The sequence below is a fragment of the Paramisgurnus dabryanus genome, chromosome 12 (genome assembly GCF_030506205.2).
Source record: "Paramisgurnus dabryanus chromosome 12, PD_genome_1.1, whole genome shotgun sequence".
NCBI classification, from domain to species: Eukaryota; Metazoa; Chordata; class Actinopteri; order Cypriniformes; family Cobitidae; genus Paramisgurnus; species Paramisgurnus dabryanus.
The window spans coordinates 12,481,114-12,501,001 of record NC_133348.1 but is presented as its reverse complement, the minus strand read 5'-3'; the positions used below and the strand labels follow the sequence as shown (position 1 = coordinate 12,501,001).

At 35.8% G+C, this 19,888-nt stretch overlaps 1 protein-coding gene across 1 annotated transcript; it reads right to left on the bottom strand.

Moving 5' to 3' along the window:
- Nucleotides 1–1,159: 1,159 nt before the first annotated feature.
- esrrgb (estrogen-related receptor gamma b) lies at nucleotides 1,160–19,455 on the bottom strand. Its single transcript, XM_065256388.1, has 7 exons — nucleotides 19,272–19,455; nucleotides 15,748–16,100; nucleotides 12,598–12,714; nucleotides 10,246–10,347; nucleotides 9,974–10,156; nucleotides 2,725–2,994; nucleotides 1,160–2,559 (listed from the first exon to the last, which is right to left on the bottom strand). The coding sequence occupies exons 1-7, from the start codon at nucleotides 19,328–19,330 to the stop codon at nucleotides 2,315–2,317; spliced, it is 1,329 nt and encodes a 442-aa protein (XP_065112460.1). The 5' UTR covers nucleotides 19,331–19,455; the 3' UTR covers nucleotides 1,160–2,314.
- Nucleotides 19,456–19,888: the final 433 nt, after the last annotated feature.

Below are 19,888 nucleotides of genomic sequence, written 5' to 3'. Positions count from 1 at the left end.
TTATAATACACAATTAAATTGTTTGCAAGTGAAAATAAGATTCTTGCCTTATTAATATTTGTCATGCATATTTGTTATGCGAAAAGAAAACAATTAGGCTGCTATAATCCATACTTTTATTAGGCATTTTTCCGTTTGGACATAATTTCATGTGGCACATAAGAAGATGATTACGATCTATTTGTAAATATAACCAGGAGCATCATTTCTGTGTCAAAGCAGGGTTGGAATCTGGCAATACTTGCATCATTTTTGCTTTCTGTAGGTTTAACTATAAAAGTCAAATGGATCTAGATATATATTAATTTGAGCTTGACATGCTATAACATCTTGATAAATTATCTTCAAGAGGGACATGTCTGGTGAAATGCATTATGGGATGTCTCTGTGATGTCTTTACTGTCTTTTGATTCCTTTTGGTATGGACGTCCCTCTTCTAAACCAGGGTGGTTAATAACTAATGGAGTCAGCGACACTTCTTTTCTGATTTATAAACATGATGACCATGACTGATGCTTGTATTTAGCTGTTATGTGTTTTAGAGTGTTTATGTGCCATGTGTGTGTTTGTATACATATTCAAGTATTACACTTACACATAGACTTTATGTTATTATTGTCTTTAAAGCATTTATTTGAATTTAAAAAATGTGTATTATAATCAAACACTGATATTGCCAAGACAAACTTGTATCATTAAGAGCTTAGCTTCATTTACATAAACATCATTCACAAACCTTTCACATACAGAAATATGGAAAATCATAAACAGATGTTCATTATTTACCAATAGAACAAACATTACTGAAGAGACTTTATTAATGTAAAGCTGCTTCGGAATAATTAAACAATTGTGAAAAGCGCTATATAAATAAAACTGAATTGAATAGATGATGAGGCTTTACTGCTGTAACCTTTTTAAAGATAGTGTAAATTCATAAGCATTTCCTTCATTATTGTAAACCTATCTTACATTCACAATACCATACAGGCAATATGAAGAGAGTAAAAAACAGCCATCACCTCTGAAATCTTGTATGTCATATGAAGAAAACTGTACTATAATGGGTTAAAGTCACCGTGGATTTAATTTAAAGATGAATTCAATCAAACAGTGTATTAGTAAAGAAAAAAACAATTAAAACTCTTATTGCTTTAAATCATACAGTATTCACATATTTATTTGTTGTTAAAAACATATATATTGGTATGGCTTATTTTGTCAAGTGCTGAAAGGTATATGTGGTAAAACACAATTGGATCAAAGAAGGCCGGTTATCAGCTTAAAGTTTTTCAGCTCAGTTTAAGTTCGATCTATTTCATAAAAACAACACATCCAGTGATTTGGATATGATTCATAAATACACACACAATTTGACCGATAAAACAAATCCTTTCTATACATGTAAAATAACAATAATGGATAATAATCACCAATCAGGTAATGATACAATTGATAAAATGCATTCATTTTTAAATCAGAAGTGTACTTTTTGATATTTTCTTTCTGGAAATGATATTTGATATACAACGTTTCTTTTGACCACTTTCCTAACCAATACATATACATTATAATATAATTTAATTTAGACTACACCTACATTTAAACTTAAAGGTCCACTGTGAAGTTTTTTTAGCGACATCTAGCGGTGAGACATCACCCCTCCCTTTAAAAAATGCATAGAGAAGCTACGGTAGCCGCCACATGACAAACATGTCATCGTGTGAGGTGACGTAGTGATGAAACGCGCTATATAGAACAGTTTGTCCGTTTAGGGTATGACGCCACAAAATGGCGACTTCCATGTAAAGGGACCCATGTTGTATGTAGATAAAAACGGCTCATTCTAAAGTTATAAAAATGTTGTACGATCTTTATACACCACTGATAATATAGTTATGTATATTATATTGCATTTCTGTCAAGAGATCCTGCTCAAATTTACACATTGCATCTTTAAAGCGGTGTGTATAACACTGTTGTTTTCCTTCATGTTTGTTTCAGAAGTGCAGTTTTTCTTTGACGAAACAGTGTGTCCTAAATTTATCAGCAAATTAAAAGCTGTTTATCCTGGATGAAAACAACAAAACAGAAAAAAGCCTTCAAGTGTCAGATGTACAGTAGTTCCTCCATTCGATCACTGAAACCTTCATCAACACTCCTACACAATATACAAGATTCCTTGTACACACTTAGGATTTTTTGTATGTACTGTTATATTTCATCATTGCCCGTGGTTTCACAAACAATTGTCCTTCCTAAATGAGTATGGGGGTGGAGTCACCTTTGTTTGATGATCCAATGGGAACAGAGATCAGGCATTGGCCTCTAGAAGTTCCAGGAAAAGTTTGTGCATTGGGACGCGACCGTCCTGTTTTATGGTGCAGAAATGACGCACGGCTTTGGCGGAGGTCTGACGGAGGAGCGGAAGGGTCATGATGAGTTTCCCTGCCCGTCGAGGATCTTCCCTGTGCTGGACTCGTTCATAATCCAGTAGGGCTTCATGGAGAGAGTCCTGCAAAACCTGAACCGCCTCCACATCTTCTATATGCATGGAGTCTGAGAGAGAGAAAGACAGAAAGTTCAAATTTCACACCTTTACTGTCTAGTTTTATCTATACTGCTTATGCTGTGGTATTTGCTCCGTAATGTGGTGGGTTGCGATGACATTTACTAGGTAAAGAAACTTTTAACGTAGTGTAGTTTAGAGCATAGTCTATTTACCTGAGTTGGCAAGAGCGATGGCCTTCAAGGTGACAAACTCTTCTCGCTCCAGTCTCATGGATCTGTACCTGCGCACCAGCTGTAAAATGGCCACGTGGAGCTCCAGTAGTCCCGCTGATTTGGCCTGTTCAGCATCCATGATATAATCCTCCGCAAACACCAGCCTGTCCTCACAGGGCAGTGAGCGAAACGCCACGCGGAGGATGAGGACCTCCATCCATGCGCTCTGCAGTAAACTCATCTGGTCTGAGAGACAGAGACTGGAGAAACCTGCAGGAGCGATAGATCTGATCACATACACTGCAATATTTATATGAATAAACAGCCCAGTCTCCTGAAGATGCGTACAAATAGCACGAAGTGTAAAACTCGTGCAATACATACGCCAAATTCCACTTTGGCGTGCATATGATACGCCAGTCCTTCCCATTCACTTAAACGGTGCATCTTTTTTTGTCGTTTTATTTATTGGTTTCTCAATTTTTTTGCTATTTTTTACCATTTTCGCTTGGGTTTAGGGTTAGAACAACTTTTTGTTATATAAAAATGACATCCTAACCCAAACCCCAACTCTAACCCCAACTCCAAGTGACCAATGAGTAAATATGGACAAAAACAAGGAGAAACCTGTATATCAAATAACCTTATTAAGCAAATCTAAAATCTAACCCTAAACCCAAGCGAAAATGGTTTAAAAAACAAAAAGAAATTGAGAAACCAATAAATAAAACGGCAAAAAAAGATGCACCGTTTAAGTGAATGGGAAGGACTGGCGTATCATGCACGCCAAAGTGGAATTTGGCGTATGTATTGCACGAGTTTTACACTTCTTGCTATTTATACGCATCTTCGGGAGACTGTATTGCAATAAATAACTCGTCACCTCAGTAACTGAATCCAACTAAAAACACTAAATATGCATCACATTGCCATTTTCTTCACTGTTTTCATACAATTGCTCAAAACCTATGCTTAATTACAGTTTCAAAGGGGTGGTGAACATGTAAATTTAAGGAAATCATCTAAATATTCAACATAATACATTGATGCATTTGGCAGACACTTTTATTTAAATTGACGTAAAGTGCAACAAAGATATAACAAAATTAAGCACTCCTATAACTATGTCCGTTTCTCAATCAGAAGGCTGCAGCCTCCGGAGGTCGCATATGCAGGCTGCATACGTCACAAATAAACAAAAATAATGGGAAAAAATTTCATTCTATCTTCATTTGTTCTCTTTTTATCACCTCTCAAATATAGGTACATTTCTTCAAAAATACCACATTTTAAGCAAAAAGCTGAAATAACTGCATTTTTGTAAATAACTTCACATACAGTTTTAACTGTTTTTGTATTAGTTATTGTTTAAGGTTTTTATAAGTTGGTTAAGAGCACCACCTAGTGGATTATAGCGGAATTATAGATTACCGTAAAAATGTATTTAAAGCGTAACTAAACCCCTGGTCAGAGCGTGACTCCACCCACTGCAATATTTGAAAAATGCAAAAAAAGTGGGCAAATCCCAATGGAGATAGAGGGGACGAACTAAGTGTGTGGTGAGATCGTAACAAGGGCGTGGTGAGCTTGAACCTGCTTACGTCACGAGTTATTTCTTGGACCCAACATCCAATAGGAAAATTCAACTGCAGTAGCCACCGTTCAACCTGAAGAGGGCAGCACTCAGACGTTTTTACACCATATATTGTAGTATTGAAACACTTTATATCCAAATGTCAAAAAATTACTAAAATCAATGAACCGCACTAATAAAGCCCCATTCTTACAGGTCATTAACTAAAAAAAGTTGGTTTAGGGTTTAGTTACTCTTTAAGTTAACTGAGCATTACATTCACAAGTCATAAGCATATTATAAAAAATGTATGATAAACTAAGAATAATAGTCAACTTTATAATTGCTAATATTCTGAAATCAGACCTATTTAGATGTTTTTTTTGCATGCGTCCGATTTTTAAAAGTCTTTAAACTCATACAGTCTGACATTGATGGAAAGTGAAGTGAAGTGAAGTGAGTGAGTATTTGCAACCCATACTTGGAACGTGACCTCTGCATTTAACCCATCCAGTGAATAGTGAACACACGCACTGCAAGTCGTGAACACACAAACACCCGGAGCAGTGGGCAGCTATCCCTGCAGCGCCCGGGGAGCAATTAGGGTTAAGGTGCCTTGCTCAAGGGCACCACAGTCGCAACCCGCCGGTCGTGAGCCTCGAACCGGCAACGCTCGGGTTACAAGCCCGACACTCTAACCACTAGGCTACAACTGAGATTATACAGTGTGACATGGACTTAACTACGATCTTGATCGCACAGTGTGGCAAGCAACAGCCGCTGGTTTCCATCGAATATACGTTATCACATGGAAAATAAGGCAATCCCTACTTCCGTTTCATGGCAATTTTAACCACAATGTGCAGCTGTTTAATATATGTATTTGCATGTGAATAGAGCCGCGTTACCATTTTCAGGCATTTTTGAATAAAATAACGCCCCTCTGTCTTTTCTGCATTGGATAACTCCTCTCCCGGGAACATGGGATAGCAAGTTTCCATCGAATGAACACTTCAGGATCTTGCCTGAAGTAGTAGTTCACCCGGGTACTTTTCGCCTATACAAATACTATGAATTATACTACTCACCTGCCTACTGCTTATTAGTATAAAAGTAGGCGATTTCGGACAAAGCCAAGGTGTTTGTGGGTGATTCTCACGAAAACTTGGTTTTAAAAATGTCAAGCATGAAAATGTAAAAATTGCTTACATTTACTTTTTTCCGACCAGACACTGAAAAACAAAGTCTGGAGTAAATGGGAACATTAATTTAAACACTTTTACTTATCATTTAACACTTTTTGTAGCATAATTTAAAAAATAAGTCCTAAAAAATCTCATTACCGCAACAGTCAGAAAACATCAACACTGACATATTTTCAAAATGACATGACAAACCTGAAAGAACATCATTTGGAGATTCTGCACATGCATTTAAAATCAAAGTATTATGCTTCTATTAATTAAATTAACATTTAATAAGCATCTGTTGCGGTAATGATAATCAAAATGTCGTGTAAGCATTCTGACAAGACAATATTTCAAATTAACTGTAAAAAAATGATCTTCCCTGGTAGCCATCTTGAAGTAACTGGTCCATGTGCTTGGTCACTCAAAATCAAACTTTATTAAAATTCTGTATGTGTGCTTAAACTGTTCTCAAAAAGTGTTGCGGAGGATGAGAACATCAGACATGGACACATCATTTTCCTAATTTTTCTTCATTATTATTATACATGAATATTCAGTAAATATTTTTTCTGTCATCTACAGTAGTCTAGCAAAACAGCCATTTATTTTTTTTCTAAATATTTTGTGTTAATTTGATTAAATTACAACATAACGCATGTTCAAACACAGCCGGACACATTGCGGTAATGAGAATTTCAGCAGAAATGAGATACAATTGACAAATTATAAATTCATATGTTGAAATCACACATTGTGCAAGGTAGAACACAGTATTGTGTTAATTCTGATGCTTTTTAATATTACTATATTACACATTTTATAGCTAAAATCATTAGTGCTGTGGTTTTTCAATGCTTTCGTGAGAATCACCCTTGTAGTGCAATTTGAGCTTAAGAAACAAACGTTATGGTACAGATGAAGTCAGGTTTAATTGTTGGTCGGTAATATGATGTTTAATTGTGATTTTAGCACAGATTATAGAGATACTGTTACTGTCTCTGTCTTCCCCCATTTCAAGTATCTTGCATGACTGAAATAACGGCAAACATGGACCTTTTGGTGCATTCAGTGTATACATTTTATAAGTATGTGTGTTTGTTTTCAGTTCAAATAAATAAGCTAAATAGCTAAATTATGGTTAAATAACTATATAAACAATCACCCAACTAACTAAGCAATTGATCAGCGAAATAACTAATTGGCTAATCACATAAACTAAATAACGAAGAAAATAATCACTTAAATAGCTAATAAACTAAATAATTAAATACCTATTTAGATATAACCTGAAATGAATCTGGTAAATAACTACCACGTCCACATTTCTATAAAGCTGCTTTATAACAAACTATATACAAATAATTGAACAGCAAATCTTTCAAATAATTACATAAATAAATATCAGCTAAAAAGAGATAAATGAAATAAAATCCTAGTTTACACATCAATTTCACATTGAGCTAAAACCTTATTGATGATTGAAAGCTGTGTGTGTGTCCTGAAGAATAGCATCAATGACAGTCAAGCTTTTTTCTCATTCACGTTCTCACACTTAATTAAAAAGCGTCTGATTGGTTTGGTGTGGGACAGAAGGACACTGGGCTTCACCCATCACTGATGTTTATCACAGCTCCATTCACACATCTCAAGCTCTCATGAGTGACGTTCATTAACTGATTGAATCTGCGCTCTGGTCGATCACATTCACGCTGTGTGCGTATCGACATCTGTGGAACGCATTAACACAATCAAACGACCCTCATGACACCGAGAACAACACAAACAAAACAACTCGGCATCACCAATGTCATCTTCCCTTCTATCTCCTGCTTGAAATGGCAGGAAAAGGACAATGCTGCAGTCACACACACACACAAACTCATATACACATGTTTGTTTCTATACATTGTGGGGACTTATCATAGACGTAATGACTTGTATACTGTGCAAACTGTACACTCTAAAAAACAAACGGTGCTATATAGCACCAAAACAGTTGCTTTGGATCGTAACGATAGAAGAACCATTTTTAGTGCCATATAGCACCGGTGAAGAACCAGTGAAGCACCAGTGAAGCACCAGTGAAGCACCTGTGTAGAACCATATAGTGCTATGTAGAACCATATGTGGTGCTATATGGCCCCTATATGGTTCTACACTGGTGCTTCACTGGTGCTTCACTGGTGCTTCACTGGTGCTTCACTGGTTCTTCACCGGTGCTATATGGCACTAAAATGGTTCTTCTATCGTTACAATCCAAAGCAATTGTTTTGGTGCTATATAGCACCGTTTGTTTTTTTAGAGTGTATAATCCCTTAAACCTAATCCTCACAGAAAACGTTCTGCATTTTTAAATAAACACTGTTTGTTAAAAAATCAGTTTGGACCACACAATGTTTAGAAAGCACTAACATACCCAACTACATTCACATACATTATACATTTATCCAAAGCGATTTACACTTTTTTATACAGTTAAAAAGTCTCTGTGTTCCCTGGATTCGAACCTATGAGCTTTAATTTGCGCAATGCTCTACCACTTAGCTATACAGTAACATAACTAGCTGTGTCCTGGTTTATGGCCACTAGTAGATTATGAAGACCACTTGGTCACTTCGTGCATTTTTCCTGATCAGAATTTTACATTGAATTCGCCACCATACCACTAAATAATATATAAATAATAACTAAATAATTTGTGACCCTGGACAACAAAATCATCAAGTTGCACGGGTATATTTGTGGCAATAGCAAACAATACTTATGATATTTTGTACATTTCCTACTGTACATATATATATATATAAGGACTTCATTTGTAAAACTTTAAAGGCGATTTTCTCAATTTTTTTGCACCCTCAGATTCCAGATTTTCAAGATATTTTTTATTTTATTTTTTCAGATATCTGCCATATATTGTCCTAAAAACATTCATCAATAGAAAGCCGGTTTATTTAGCTTTCAGATGATGTATAAATCTCAATTCATAACTGGTTTCGTGGTCCAGGGTCACATTTATTGCTAAAATAATAAATAAAAATAATAAGCTAATGATATTTTTCCTACACAGCACTGTCTTGTTTTCAGTAAAAATAGCTAAAATCAATCTAAAGATGTATTTTCTTGATGAGCAAAATGATCTAGGAAAATAAGTCTAGTTTTTAGACAAAAAAAATATAAAATTTAAGCAAATTTGTGCTTAAAACAAGCAAAAAAAAAAAATCTGCCAATGGAATAAGAAACATTTTCTTGAAATAAATTTAAGAAAACTTTTTTTCTTGAAATTAAGTTTTCATGAACACTTCAATCAAGAAAATGTTTCTTTTTCCATTGGCAGATTTTTTTTTGGTTGTTTTAAGCACAAATTTGCATACATTTTATATACTAAGAAAACAATTTTTTTTGCACTGCAAAAAAATTATTTTCAAGAAAAAAAATCTTAGAATTTTTGTCTTGTTTTCAGTAAAAATATCTAAAAATTCTTAAATTAAGATGCTTTTTCTTGATGAGCAAAACGACCCAAGAAAATAAGTCTAGTTTTTAGACAAAAAAAATTAATTTAAGTGATTATGTGCATAAAACAGGCAAAAAATCAGCACATTTTTCTTGAATTCGTTTTATTTAGTGTTTAAGAAAAATGTTCAAGATTTTTTTGCTTACCCCACACTGTAAAAAAATACTTTGCTGCCTTAAAATTTTTTGTTAAATAAACTCAAGTCATGTCAACAGAGATAAGTTGTCACAACTTATAAAATACAGTTGAGAGTTATAACAACCCCCCTGTAATTATTACAACTCATCTCTAGTCAAGATAAATAATAGTAAGTTGAAATGACTTGTAAATCCGAGTTTATTCAACAAAAAATTTTAAGGCAGCAAAGTATTCTTTACAGTGCAGTGGCAAATTTTTTTGCTTGTTTTATGCACAAAATCACTTTAATTTGAGTTTTTTGGTCTAAAAACTAGACTTGTTTTCTTGGGTCGTTTTGCTCATCAAAAAAAGCATCTTAATTTAAGAATTTTTAGATAATTTTACTGAAAACAAGACAAAAATACTAAAAAAAATTTCTTAAATCATTTTCTTGCAGTGTGCAGTATAACTCACACAAATCTCTCAAGATGTAATGAAGCTATCTTATATGTGCCATTGTCATTACAATGCAGGTGCGTTCAGGTTTTACTATCCTAGAGGGGAAATTTGGTGTCTTAAGTGTCGGCAAAACCTGAGCCACGAATACACAAACACCTGATTCTTGAGGTTTGTTGTGTAAGCATAACTACAGAGGTTAATATCAACTCAAAAACAGGTGCTGGTCTGTTCAGTGTTCTCCACCCTCAGATGTTTTCCAAAACAGACACACAACAAGAAGAGCAAAACTAACAACAACGTATCGCTGTGTATCCAAAACAAAACGTAGATAAAACACGCATACACAAACCGCTGCTTTTCCAACACATCACTTACTATGTGTGTGTTTGTGTGTACCTGGTATGTGTTTGGCCCAGCTGATGTTCAGCATCAGTTCCCTGTCAGCGAGGTCACACAGTGTCGTTAATACTTTGATGTCACTGTCTGGGAGGGCGGGGTCAGGCATAGCACACACCCTTTCTGGCTCCGCCCCCAACAAGAGTGCCACCACCTTATTCTCATCCTGACTGCTCTGGGGCACTACGAGAAAAAAAGAGTATTAACACACACACACACGATTAAATGATTACTGACCCATAAACTTAAAGATTTATGTTAGATTTTCTCACATTGTTTATTTTGAGGTAGATGTACACTGAGGTAAACGCTGGAATTCGAGTTGGGCCTCTTGTATTTCTGTCGTCCTCCTCTCACCCTGTCCAAACGCACACCTGCACAAACAGACCCACATACACAAACAGAAAACGTGAGGAGGAACCCACATGCATGCACAAACGCAAATGACCCAATTAAACTACATTATTGCGGTACTTTGGAAGTGTGTCAAATGCCACACTTTTTATTACTTATTCCAAAGACATGTAGAGATGTGTGTGTTTACAAACTACATATTTGGTTATATCTTAAAGGTGGAATCTGTGAAAATGGTAACTTTAGCCTGATAGTATTGATCCCACCCTCTCTGCAAATCGGCAAATGTAATTTTAATCGGCGAAATTTAATAAAAGTTTAACTTTATGCAAATGATGAGCGAATTTCAGGAGCGCCTATCAATGGGAGCAAAGCAGTGGAGTTCACGTCATCATTCTCTCGTCAGTTACTGGAGTGGACGGTACTCATTTATTTATGAAAACCAGATTTAGAAACGCCTCATTGAAAGAGATGGGTGACACACAGCGAGAAAGTCGCTGGCTGTCTGAATGAGGCTTTAACGCACGGTGACTCATAAACGAGACGAAGAAGAGAAAAAAAGTAGTTGCTATTTGCCTGCCATTTTCGCTCTATCTGCACAACGTAGGTCAACACGCAGATGACGTATGATGTCTGCGTGAACAGGCTGTGCAGTGGTATGCAAACACACGCTGACTGACAATAATTGAATGAACATTTTATGGTCCTATGCTTTCCACAGACAGTTTATAGTTATAAAAATACATTTAGATCACTTAACATACTGATTGCTATCAGGATATTTCAACTAGCATAAAAAAAATCATAACAACTTGCGCTAACGCGAACGCCTCTTTTGCCATAAAAAACTACCATAAAGGCATGGACACAGTATTGTGAGTATTTAAATAAATCACAGTATGCGATTTACTAAAGTTTGTTTGTCAGTTTACTTGTATTTGCGCCATTATTTGACGCCTAAAAGCCTGTCTTAAACCCTACGCTAATCTGAGCTGCTCTTGGTAGATTGTTGGTTGAGTGTTGGTCGTTGTATTCATTCGATTTTTGTCCATGTGTTTTTTTTTACGTGCGCACTTGTCAGTAAACAGAAATGTCCACTCCTGTCAGCGCCTTACCAAAATTGCGCTCTTATGCTAATTTGCCCCATTTAGTAAATCTGGCCCTTAATCTCCTGTGGTCATGCGAATGATTTAAAATAAAAGTACGCAGAATTGTGAACATCTGTATGTGTGTGTCTGCCACAGAAAATCCTGAATAAGCAGATGCACTAAAACAAAATCAGGGCAGCACCTACACAAACTCACGCACCAGCAGGCAAGATATTATTATTTGCTGACTGCTTCAGTTTTATTTGAGTATATGTACAGTATATTATTTTTATGGAAAATCTCTTTGGGCTGAATGTTGTTTTTGTGAGATCTCTATACAGCTAAATATCCTGAAAACCAAGAATCCAGACCCTTTAATGCCAAAACACTTTCATGTATGCTGTACACTCATGAACAACATTAAAGTCTGATATTAAATATGTTCTCAGTTTGTCACACCACAGAAAAAAATGTGTTATTAACCAGACAACAAAATTTGAATGACGAAAAACGCAAAGAAAAAAAATAAGTTATCAAAGAAGGACATGATTCTCTGGTCTCAAATGCTGGGGGCGTGTCCACTGTCTGCACTGAAGCCACACCCACTCGCAAGAAAGATGCCGTCTCTCTCAACTTTCAAAAATTGCTACAACCTGAATGGATGCTCACGACTGTGTTAGGGGCGGGGCCATGCTCAGTGGCTCTGGTGTGTCATCAAGCCACCATTTAAGCCCCGCCCAAATAACAAAACTGAAATGTGGATGAACTTTTTAGCAGTGTAACTCCACAATTCAGTACTACATATTTCACATTCTTTTTCACATGTTTCAACAATACATTTCTAACATTTATAATGTGTTCATAAATAATTGTCGGAAATGACTTTATTTACAGGTAACAGGTTTGATATTGTGATGGGTTGGCACTTAATGACCATGCAAGATTTTATCTTCTGTTTACTCCCACTGAATATTCTTTCCAGGATTATGAATTTGTTCCAAAATATATTATACAGTATTACGGAAAATTCAAATGTCTGAATGCATTACAGGAATGGAAATTTGAAGAGAAAAGTACTTATCTATCATAATATTTTTATAAAATGGCTTTCTTTTCTTTGATAGGGTTCTGATCTGGACATGATGTTGTGATATTCACACAATGAGATGCAGACACACTCACCTTCTCGCAGCATCCCCACAGACAGACACTTAGTGAAGCGACAGGCCTGACAAGATTTCCGCCGTCTCTTAGTGATCTCACAATCCCTGCTGACCGAACAACTGTACTCTATATTACCTAAAAGAGACAGACAGATTGATTATAACCAGCATCCGGATTTAAAAAGTTTCACTGAAACACTTTCCTTTTTCAACTATAGACAGATGGCAGTCTGTGTTTAACCTCTGTCTCCTGGCTGACTGATCACAGCCGTTAAATCATGTACGTAAACATGTAAACAGTGTTTAGAAACCACACAAGAACAGTCCAACGGAAAAAAGCAGAAGACAAACCTCACACAAAAACAAAAAAATTGTAAAAACCTAAGTCAGTATGATCACAATGCATGGATATGCAAATGGCACAATGTGATTTATTTCCATTCAAAAAACAATCATTATCTAGTATTATCAGAGGTAATTTCTCAAACATCAATCAGCTTTTGGTACCTTACAATCTAAAAAATGCTGGCTTGTTTCAGCCCATAGCTGGGTAAATATGGACAAATCCAAAAGAAAATGTCCATAATTGACCCAACCCACATTAGCATTTTTTATAATGTATTGCTCTTGTCATCAATACTGTTTTTGGCAAAGCAACAGGTGAGCAGAGACATTCAAACACATTTACATTTATGCATTTAACAGACACATTTATCCTAAGCGAAAAGAGGAAAACAATCTGTCTTAGGACGCAACAATGCAAAAGTGGAATATAAACAAATAGCCAGCATATAAATAGAGCAAAGAGAGTATATTCAGGCCTCCAGATGTGACATTTTGCGCGAGTAGATTACATACAAAGTCAATGCAAAGATGCAAATCGTGCTGGGCGATGCGATTGAGGCTGTTCGGGTAACGCGAAAACACATGCTATTTGCCTCAAGCGCGTACTTGCACAAGTTGAAAATATTCAACTCAAGCGGAAAATTAGCATGACAAGTTAAATCCCGTAAGTAATCTAGACCGAGGAACTTTGTGTTAGGTGTTTACGCAGCATTATGGGACGTAGATTACATACAAAATCAATGCAAAGACCCGAATAGACGCGAACTGGTGCAGGGCGAAGTGAATGATGGAAACTGGGTGGAGCGATTGCCGCAAAAACACACGCAATTTGCCTCAAGCGCATTTTTGCGCAAGTTGAAAATATTCAACTCAAGCGGAAAATTAGCATGACAAGTTAAATCCCGCAAGTAATCTAGACCGAGGAACACAATGCTTTGTGTTAGGTGTTTACGCAGCATTATGGCGCGTCGATTACATAAAAAATCAATGCAAAGACCCGAATAGACGCGAACTGGTGCAGGGCGAAGTGAATGATGGAAACTGGGTGGAGCGATTGCCGCAAAAACACACGCAATTTGCCTCAAACGCATCTTCGCACAAGTTGAAAATATTCAACTCAAGTGAAAAATTCACATGACACAAAGTAAAATCCCACGAGTAATATAGAGCAAGGAATGCGATACTTTGCGTTTGGTGTGTACGCAGCATTAAAATTAAAAGGTGCTTCACGATGCCATATAAGGACCATTTTTGGCTGAACAGTTCCATACAGAACCTTTAACGACCGTAAAACATTTCTGTAGTAAAAAGGGTCTTTAAATTAAAAAAAGTTCTAATAGGCCGTACAAACAATACGCAAAGTTGAATCCTACAAGTAATCCAAAGTGAGGAAGATTACTTGTGGTATTTAACTTCATTTCATGCAAATTTTCAACTTGATTTTGTATGTAATCTACTCACGCAAATTGTTGAATTTATGTTTGGTGTGTACGCCCCATAATGCTGAGTAAACACCTAACCTGAAGCATTGTGTTCCTCGGTGTAGATTACTTGAGGGATTTAACTTCGTGTCAAGCAGATTTTTCGCTTGAGTTGAATACAAATACGCGCTTGAGGCAAATAGCACGTGTTTTTGTTACAATCGTGCCTTCCGATTAGCGTCATTCACATCGCCCGGCACGAGTTTGTGTCTATGTTTGGTGTGTACGTGTATGCTATAGAAGAACCATTTTTGGCTGAACAGTTCCATGAAAAACCTTTAATAACTGTATTAAAAAAGGGTTCTTTAAATTAAAAATGGGCATAAAGGTTCTTCTAATAGGCCGTACAAACCAAACGCGAAGTTGAATCCTACAAGTAAGTGAGGAAGGCGACTTTAACTTCATTTCATGTGAATTTTCAACTTACGCAAAAATGCGTTTGAGGCAAAAACCGCATGTTTTCGCGGCAATTGCACCACCAAATTTGCGTCATTCGCATCTCCCCGGCCGAGTTCACGTCTATACGCGTCTTTGCATTGACCATGTATTTAATCTACTCGCATAAATCGTTGAATTTGCGTTTTGGTGTATGTATAAGAATGAATGGTTATGCCATCGCTGTGAAGAACCTTTAAAGCACCAGAAAAAGTGAAAGTAGAGTAAAAGTAAAATAGCAAACCCTATGAAAAATCCTCAATTGCCATTCGAGAAGTCTTTTAGGGTGTACTCCCATACTTAACGGGACCAAACTGTACCCGAGTACTTTCAAGCTTTCAGTTAAATTCAGCTCGTATTTGACCCTTAAACAGGACATCTGAACAGATTTCCAATCTTATCCAACAGGTTAAAAACTACTGGCCTGACTCACACTGATTCAACAGTACACACTGTTAATACTGTCAACACACGGTGACGTAAATTCAATAGTTCAATGAAGTTTCACAGCACTGCAAATTTGACAAAATGTCACTGCATATTTACTATATAAGGGATTTAATGCACAAATTGTGCAATCATTAAGTTTTATCGATTTAATTCTTATCGCAATTAATCGAAGATCGATTAATTGTTAACATAGGGGACACCAAAGATTTATTTGACATCTTGAAAAAGTCTTGTGAAATGCCCCCTTTAAGACTTTATTTCATTACGTCATCCATGAACATGATTTGTGAGTCCTGTCGGATTGATTCCTATCGACGGTGAAGATAAAGACTCTAACTCCCACCATTCCCAATTCTCTTTCACAGCGTCATCAAGCTACGCCATTGTCGTTGTTGTTTAGCGGCCCCTAGTGGTAAAATTACATATTGCGCCTTGAACAAAACGCGATTAAAACCAACCTTGAATGGTACGTTTAAAGAAAGCTTTGCAGGCCTCACAGGAAGCCACGCCATAGTGAAATCCAGATGCAACATCTCCACACACCAGACACAGGCGTTTGGTGCCCGGACTCAACCTGTAGTCCCTCTTCACCTGTGATTCCTCCAGGTGCCTGCAGGGCGCAGGGGGGCGCAACACTGGGGAGTCCAGTCCTGTTTGAATCTCTTTACATTCAGAACTATAGCTGCTTCCAGCATCCGATGATGCGCCTGGACTGTGCTGGGTCAGACTGTCTGGCAGGGAGGCGGGGCTTGATGGTTCTGCCTTGATGTAGGCGGGGCAGTGGGTGTTGATTGGCATCATGTTCAGAAAGCTTTGGAAACAAACAACAGAAACAATGAGAACAAAGCAACCGTCAGTGTTTGAAACAGTAAAGTTTATAAACTTGGTACTTTACATGCACCACAAGTTCTTCACAGTAAATTTATGCCAACCACCACAGCTGGCTTTTTTATTTTAATGGGATAAAGTAAAACTGGTATCTGAGAGAACCAACGTCTGGTTTTCCTTTTTATCAGCACAACTTTATATTTCCCACAATGTCAGTCTTGACTGAGTGTTTACAGTATACAGTGGACCTGAACACACCTGTTCCTCTCACTTACACACACACACACACACACACACACACACACACACACACACACACACACACACACACACACGTGTGCAGTGACTAGTAACGTGATCTCAAAGCCCGTCAGGGTCTTGTCTGGGATCCAGAGGAATTACTTTTGACTCCATCACCGGTTCTTTAAATCCTATTGCTTTAAGACGGCCATAGACTGTTGCCAGAACATGTGCTCATCAAATCTAAATGCACTGTTATGTTAAAACACAGCAACACTATAGATTTGCGCATGAGTTATAAGTAGTGATGCACCGATGTATCGGCCACCGATATTTATCGGCCGATTTTTGATAAATTTGAAACCATCGGCATATCGGCAATAGCACGAGAAAGGCCGATACCGATTGTTTATTAATGAACTGCATAAAGAAATCCATTATATGCAAAAAATTTTAATGTTATTAATAAAATAAATGCTGAATAGAAAAAAAACACCTTTGAAGGTTGACATGCTGTCTTCTTATATTTGTTTTAGCTTAATTTGTGCCTCTCGTCTTGTTAATTAGATCCAATCCATGTTCAGTAAAAATAATTTGATGCAGAAATAAACTAGCTAATAGACCAGGTGTATAGTATTGTATACAAGGGTTTAATATCGGTATTGGCCAGAAGTTGTCTGTTTAAATCGGTATCGGCCCAAAAAAATCCTATCGGTGCATCCCTAGTTATAAGTGATGTCTGTTTAATCAGCTGGACTAGATTTTGAGTATTTTCTCTTAAAAAAAAATATTTTTAAGGCACAAAATGTAATTTTGCTGCTAGAGGTCGCTAAACAAACAACAACGGCGTAGGTTGATGCTGCTGTTAACGGTTGTGGTACTGTACGACTGACCATAGGAATCGGTCCATTTGTTTTATATCACACACTGATGGATCTGGTTCCTATGGTTTCTAAAACAAGAAACATCACCATTGACAAGTGACCGTCTGATCAGGATTGTAAACTGGTTAAAAATATGTACCCCAGCTGTCATTGGGGCATATTAAAAATGTCTAGGTACTACTACTATAAAATCTTTAGGTGCAAAGCTGTACTTTTTGAAAGGGTACTGCCCCAGTGACAGCTGGGGTATATATTTTGACAATTTTTTCTGACAGTGTAATTATATGATAATTACTTTATTTGAACTGTTGAAATTTTAAGGGCAAAATTTTTGGATGAAAGTCTGCAACTATTAAAATTGATAAATATTTTCCACCTCCTGCAAGCTGTCTTTTTAGACTAACATTAAAAAAAAACACTTGAAATTTCTTTATATTATTAATTGTTAATGTAATTTTTTTCTCTTTTTACCCTTGATGTTTTTCTCATCATAACTTCTGAGCTACTCTGTCTGTCATGCACAGAACTATGGAAATGGTACTGTTGTGGTCTTATCTGCATTTAGGATAAAACACTAACAGAAAGCAATAATTATGTCAGATAAAACAATGTTTGTAAAACAAGTAAAACAGTTGATATTAAATACAACATTCATTCAAAGATCATTAAGATTATTTTGTTTATTTACACTTCAGTATGAACAAAAAAGGGTTTACAGTTTGGAGTGATGAGAAAACCTGTTTAAGTTTTATCGAGAACCTACATTTTTTTAAACATCTATTAACTAGTGCTTAAAAATCCCAGAAACCAGGTAAAAATCATCAGAAGAAATTAAGAGGGCACTCCAGTTTTGCTTTTAATCATCATTTCTACATGTATTACCATGACCATTTCTGTCCAGTGTCTGTTAAATTCCTACAAAAGCAAACATCATGAGTGACATAAAGTCACCCAACAATCTGGGTTATTCCATAAAATTTATATTTCTGAACTTTTCCTAAAATAAATGTAAAAATATTAGCTTTTTGTTATTGAGAAATTAATTTGATCTTGTTTTTCTGCAGTATTCAAGATTGGAAAACACTTATTTTTTGCAATGTGGACAATGTTTTACCCATTTCAATTTTTAGTAAATAAATGCAAATAAAAACATTATTTTTATTAGAAACTTGGCAGAAATGTTTTCAGTAGATGGCAGAATGAAATAAAAATGATAATTTTACTTAAACACATACCTATAAATAGTAAATTTAGAAAACTAAAAATAATCTTGAAGTGGTATGTTATTCTTTTCTGCGGTTGTATAATGTAATTTTAAGATGATAAAATTATCCTGTATAGCTCAGTGGTAGAATATTGTGTAAGCAGCTCAAAATGTCATGGGTTCAAACCCAAGGTTTACACATACTGGTTAAAAATTTATTGTAATGCCCTGTAAGTCGCATGTACCAAACCAAATAGCCTAAATGATTGAAAAGAAAAGTTTTTTCAAAAGAACCATAAAGGCATTATATATATATATATATATATATATATATATATATATATATATATATATATATATATATATATATATATATATATATATATATATATATATTTCAAAGGACCATATTCAAAGGACCATAAAGGCATATATATATATATATATATATATATATATATATATATATATATATATATATATATATATATATATAATATATATTAAAATATTCAAAATAAGTGTTATGTTTTGTTTACATGTGTAACTACAATAAATGTTTTTAAGAGAATTGTCGCATAATTTCATGAGCATTTGGACACAAAATTTTATTTTTGTTTTAATCACCTTAAATAAATCATCATAAATAGCCTAATACTGTCTCTATAAGTTACTCTTACCATCCCAAAAATTAAAAAAAAAAAAAAATTCTGGAATTTTCAAACTCTTTTGCTAAGACAGAGGTGTTTAATACCTGGTTTACACATAACTTACAAGTAGCCTACCATTACAACATTACGGCTCGAAAATGAATAAAGTTTCTTACTTGCTCGGTTCAGAAGAGAAGGAGAAAGATTCCGGATGATAAAACTGCACCAGATCCATCAGAAACCTCACAATAAATCACAAACTGTGCGAAATAAGCGCGAAATATCTGCACTATTCTTCTCCTGTTTTATTGATGTTTTATTTTATGATGCTCGTCTGATCTCTGTGTCTCTCTCACTGTGTTTCTGTCGCTTCAGCACAAACGTTAATAAAACCCGAGCGACTGCTCATGAATATTCAGTACGTCCTTCGCGTTTTCCCCGCCCCTGACGCTGACATCAGCAGTAAGTCCACCAACAGGAGCGAGCTTTGTGAATATTAATACGTTTCGCGCAGGTGTGCGTCGAAGAGGAATCCTTTTCTTATGAAAGGTGCATTTCGGATAAATGCGAGTGATACAGATTAATACACTCTTAAAGATAAAGTGCTTCACAATAATACCAGTAACTTAGCCTAGTAAAGAAACGGAAACATTTTTGGTTCCTCACAGAACCATTCAGTGAAAGAACCCATTTCTTTCTTACACGAAAGGTATTAAATGATATAAGAGCAAATGAGAAGTTAAAATAATTTTTGTGACTGCAGTTTGTTTATAAAGTATTTACATAAAAAACA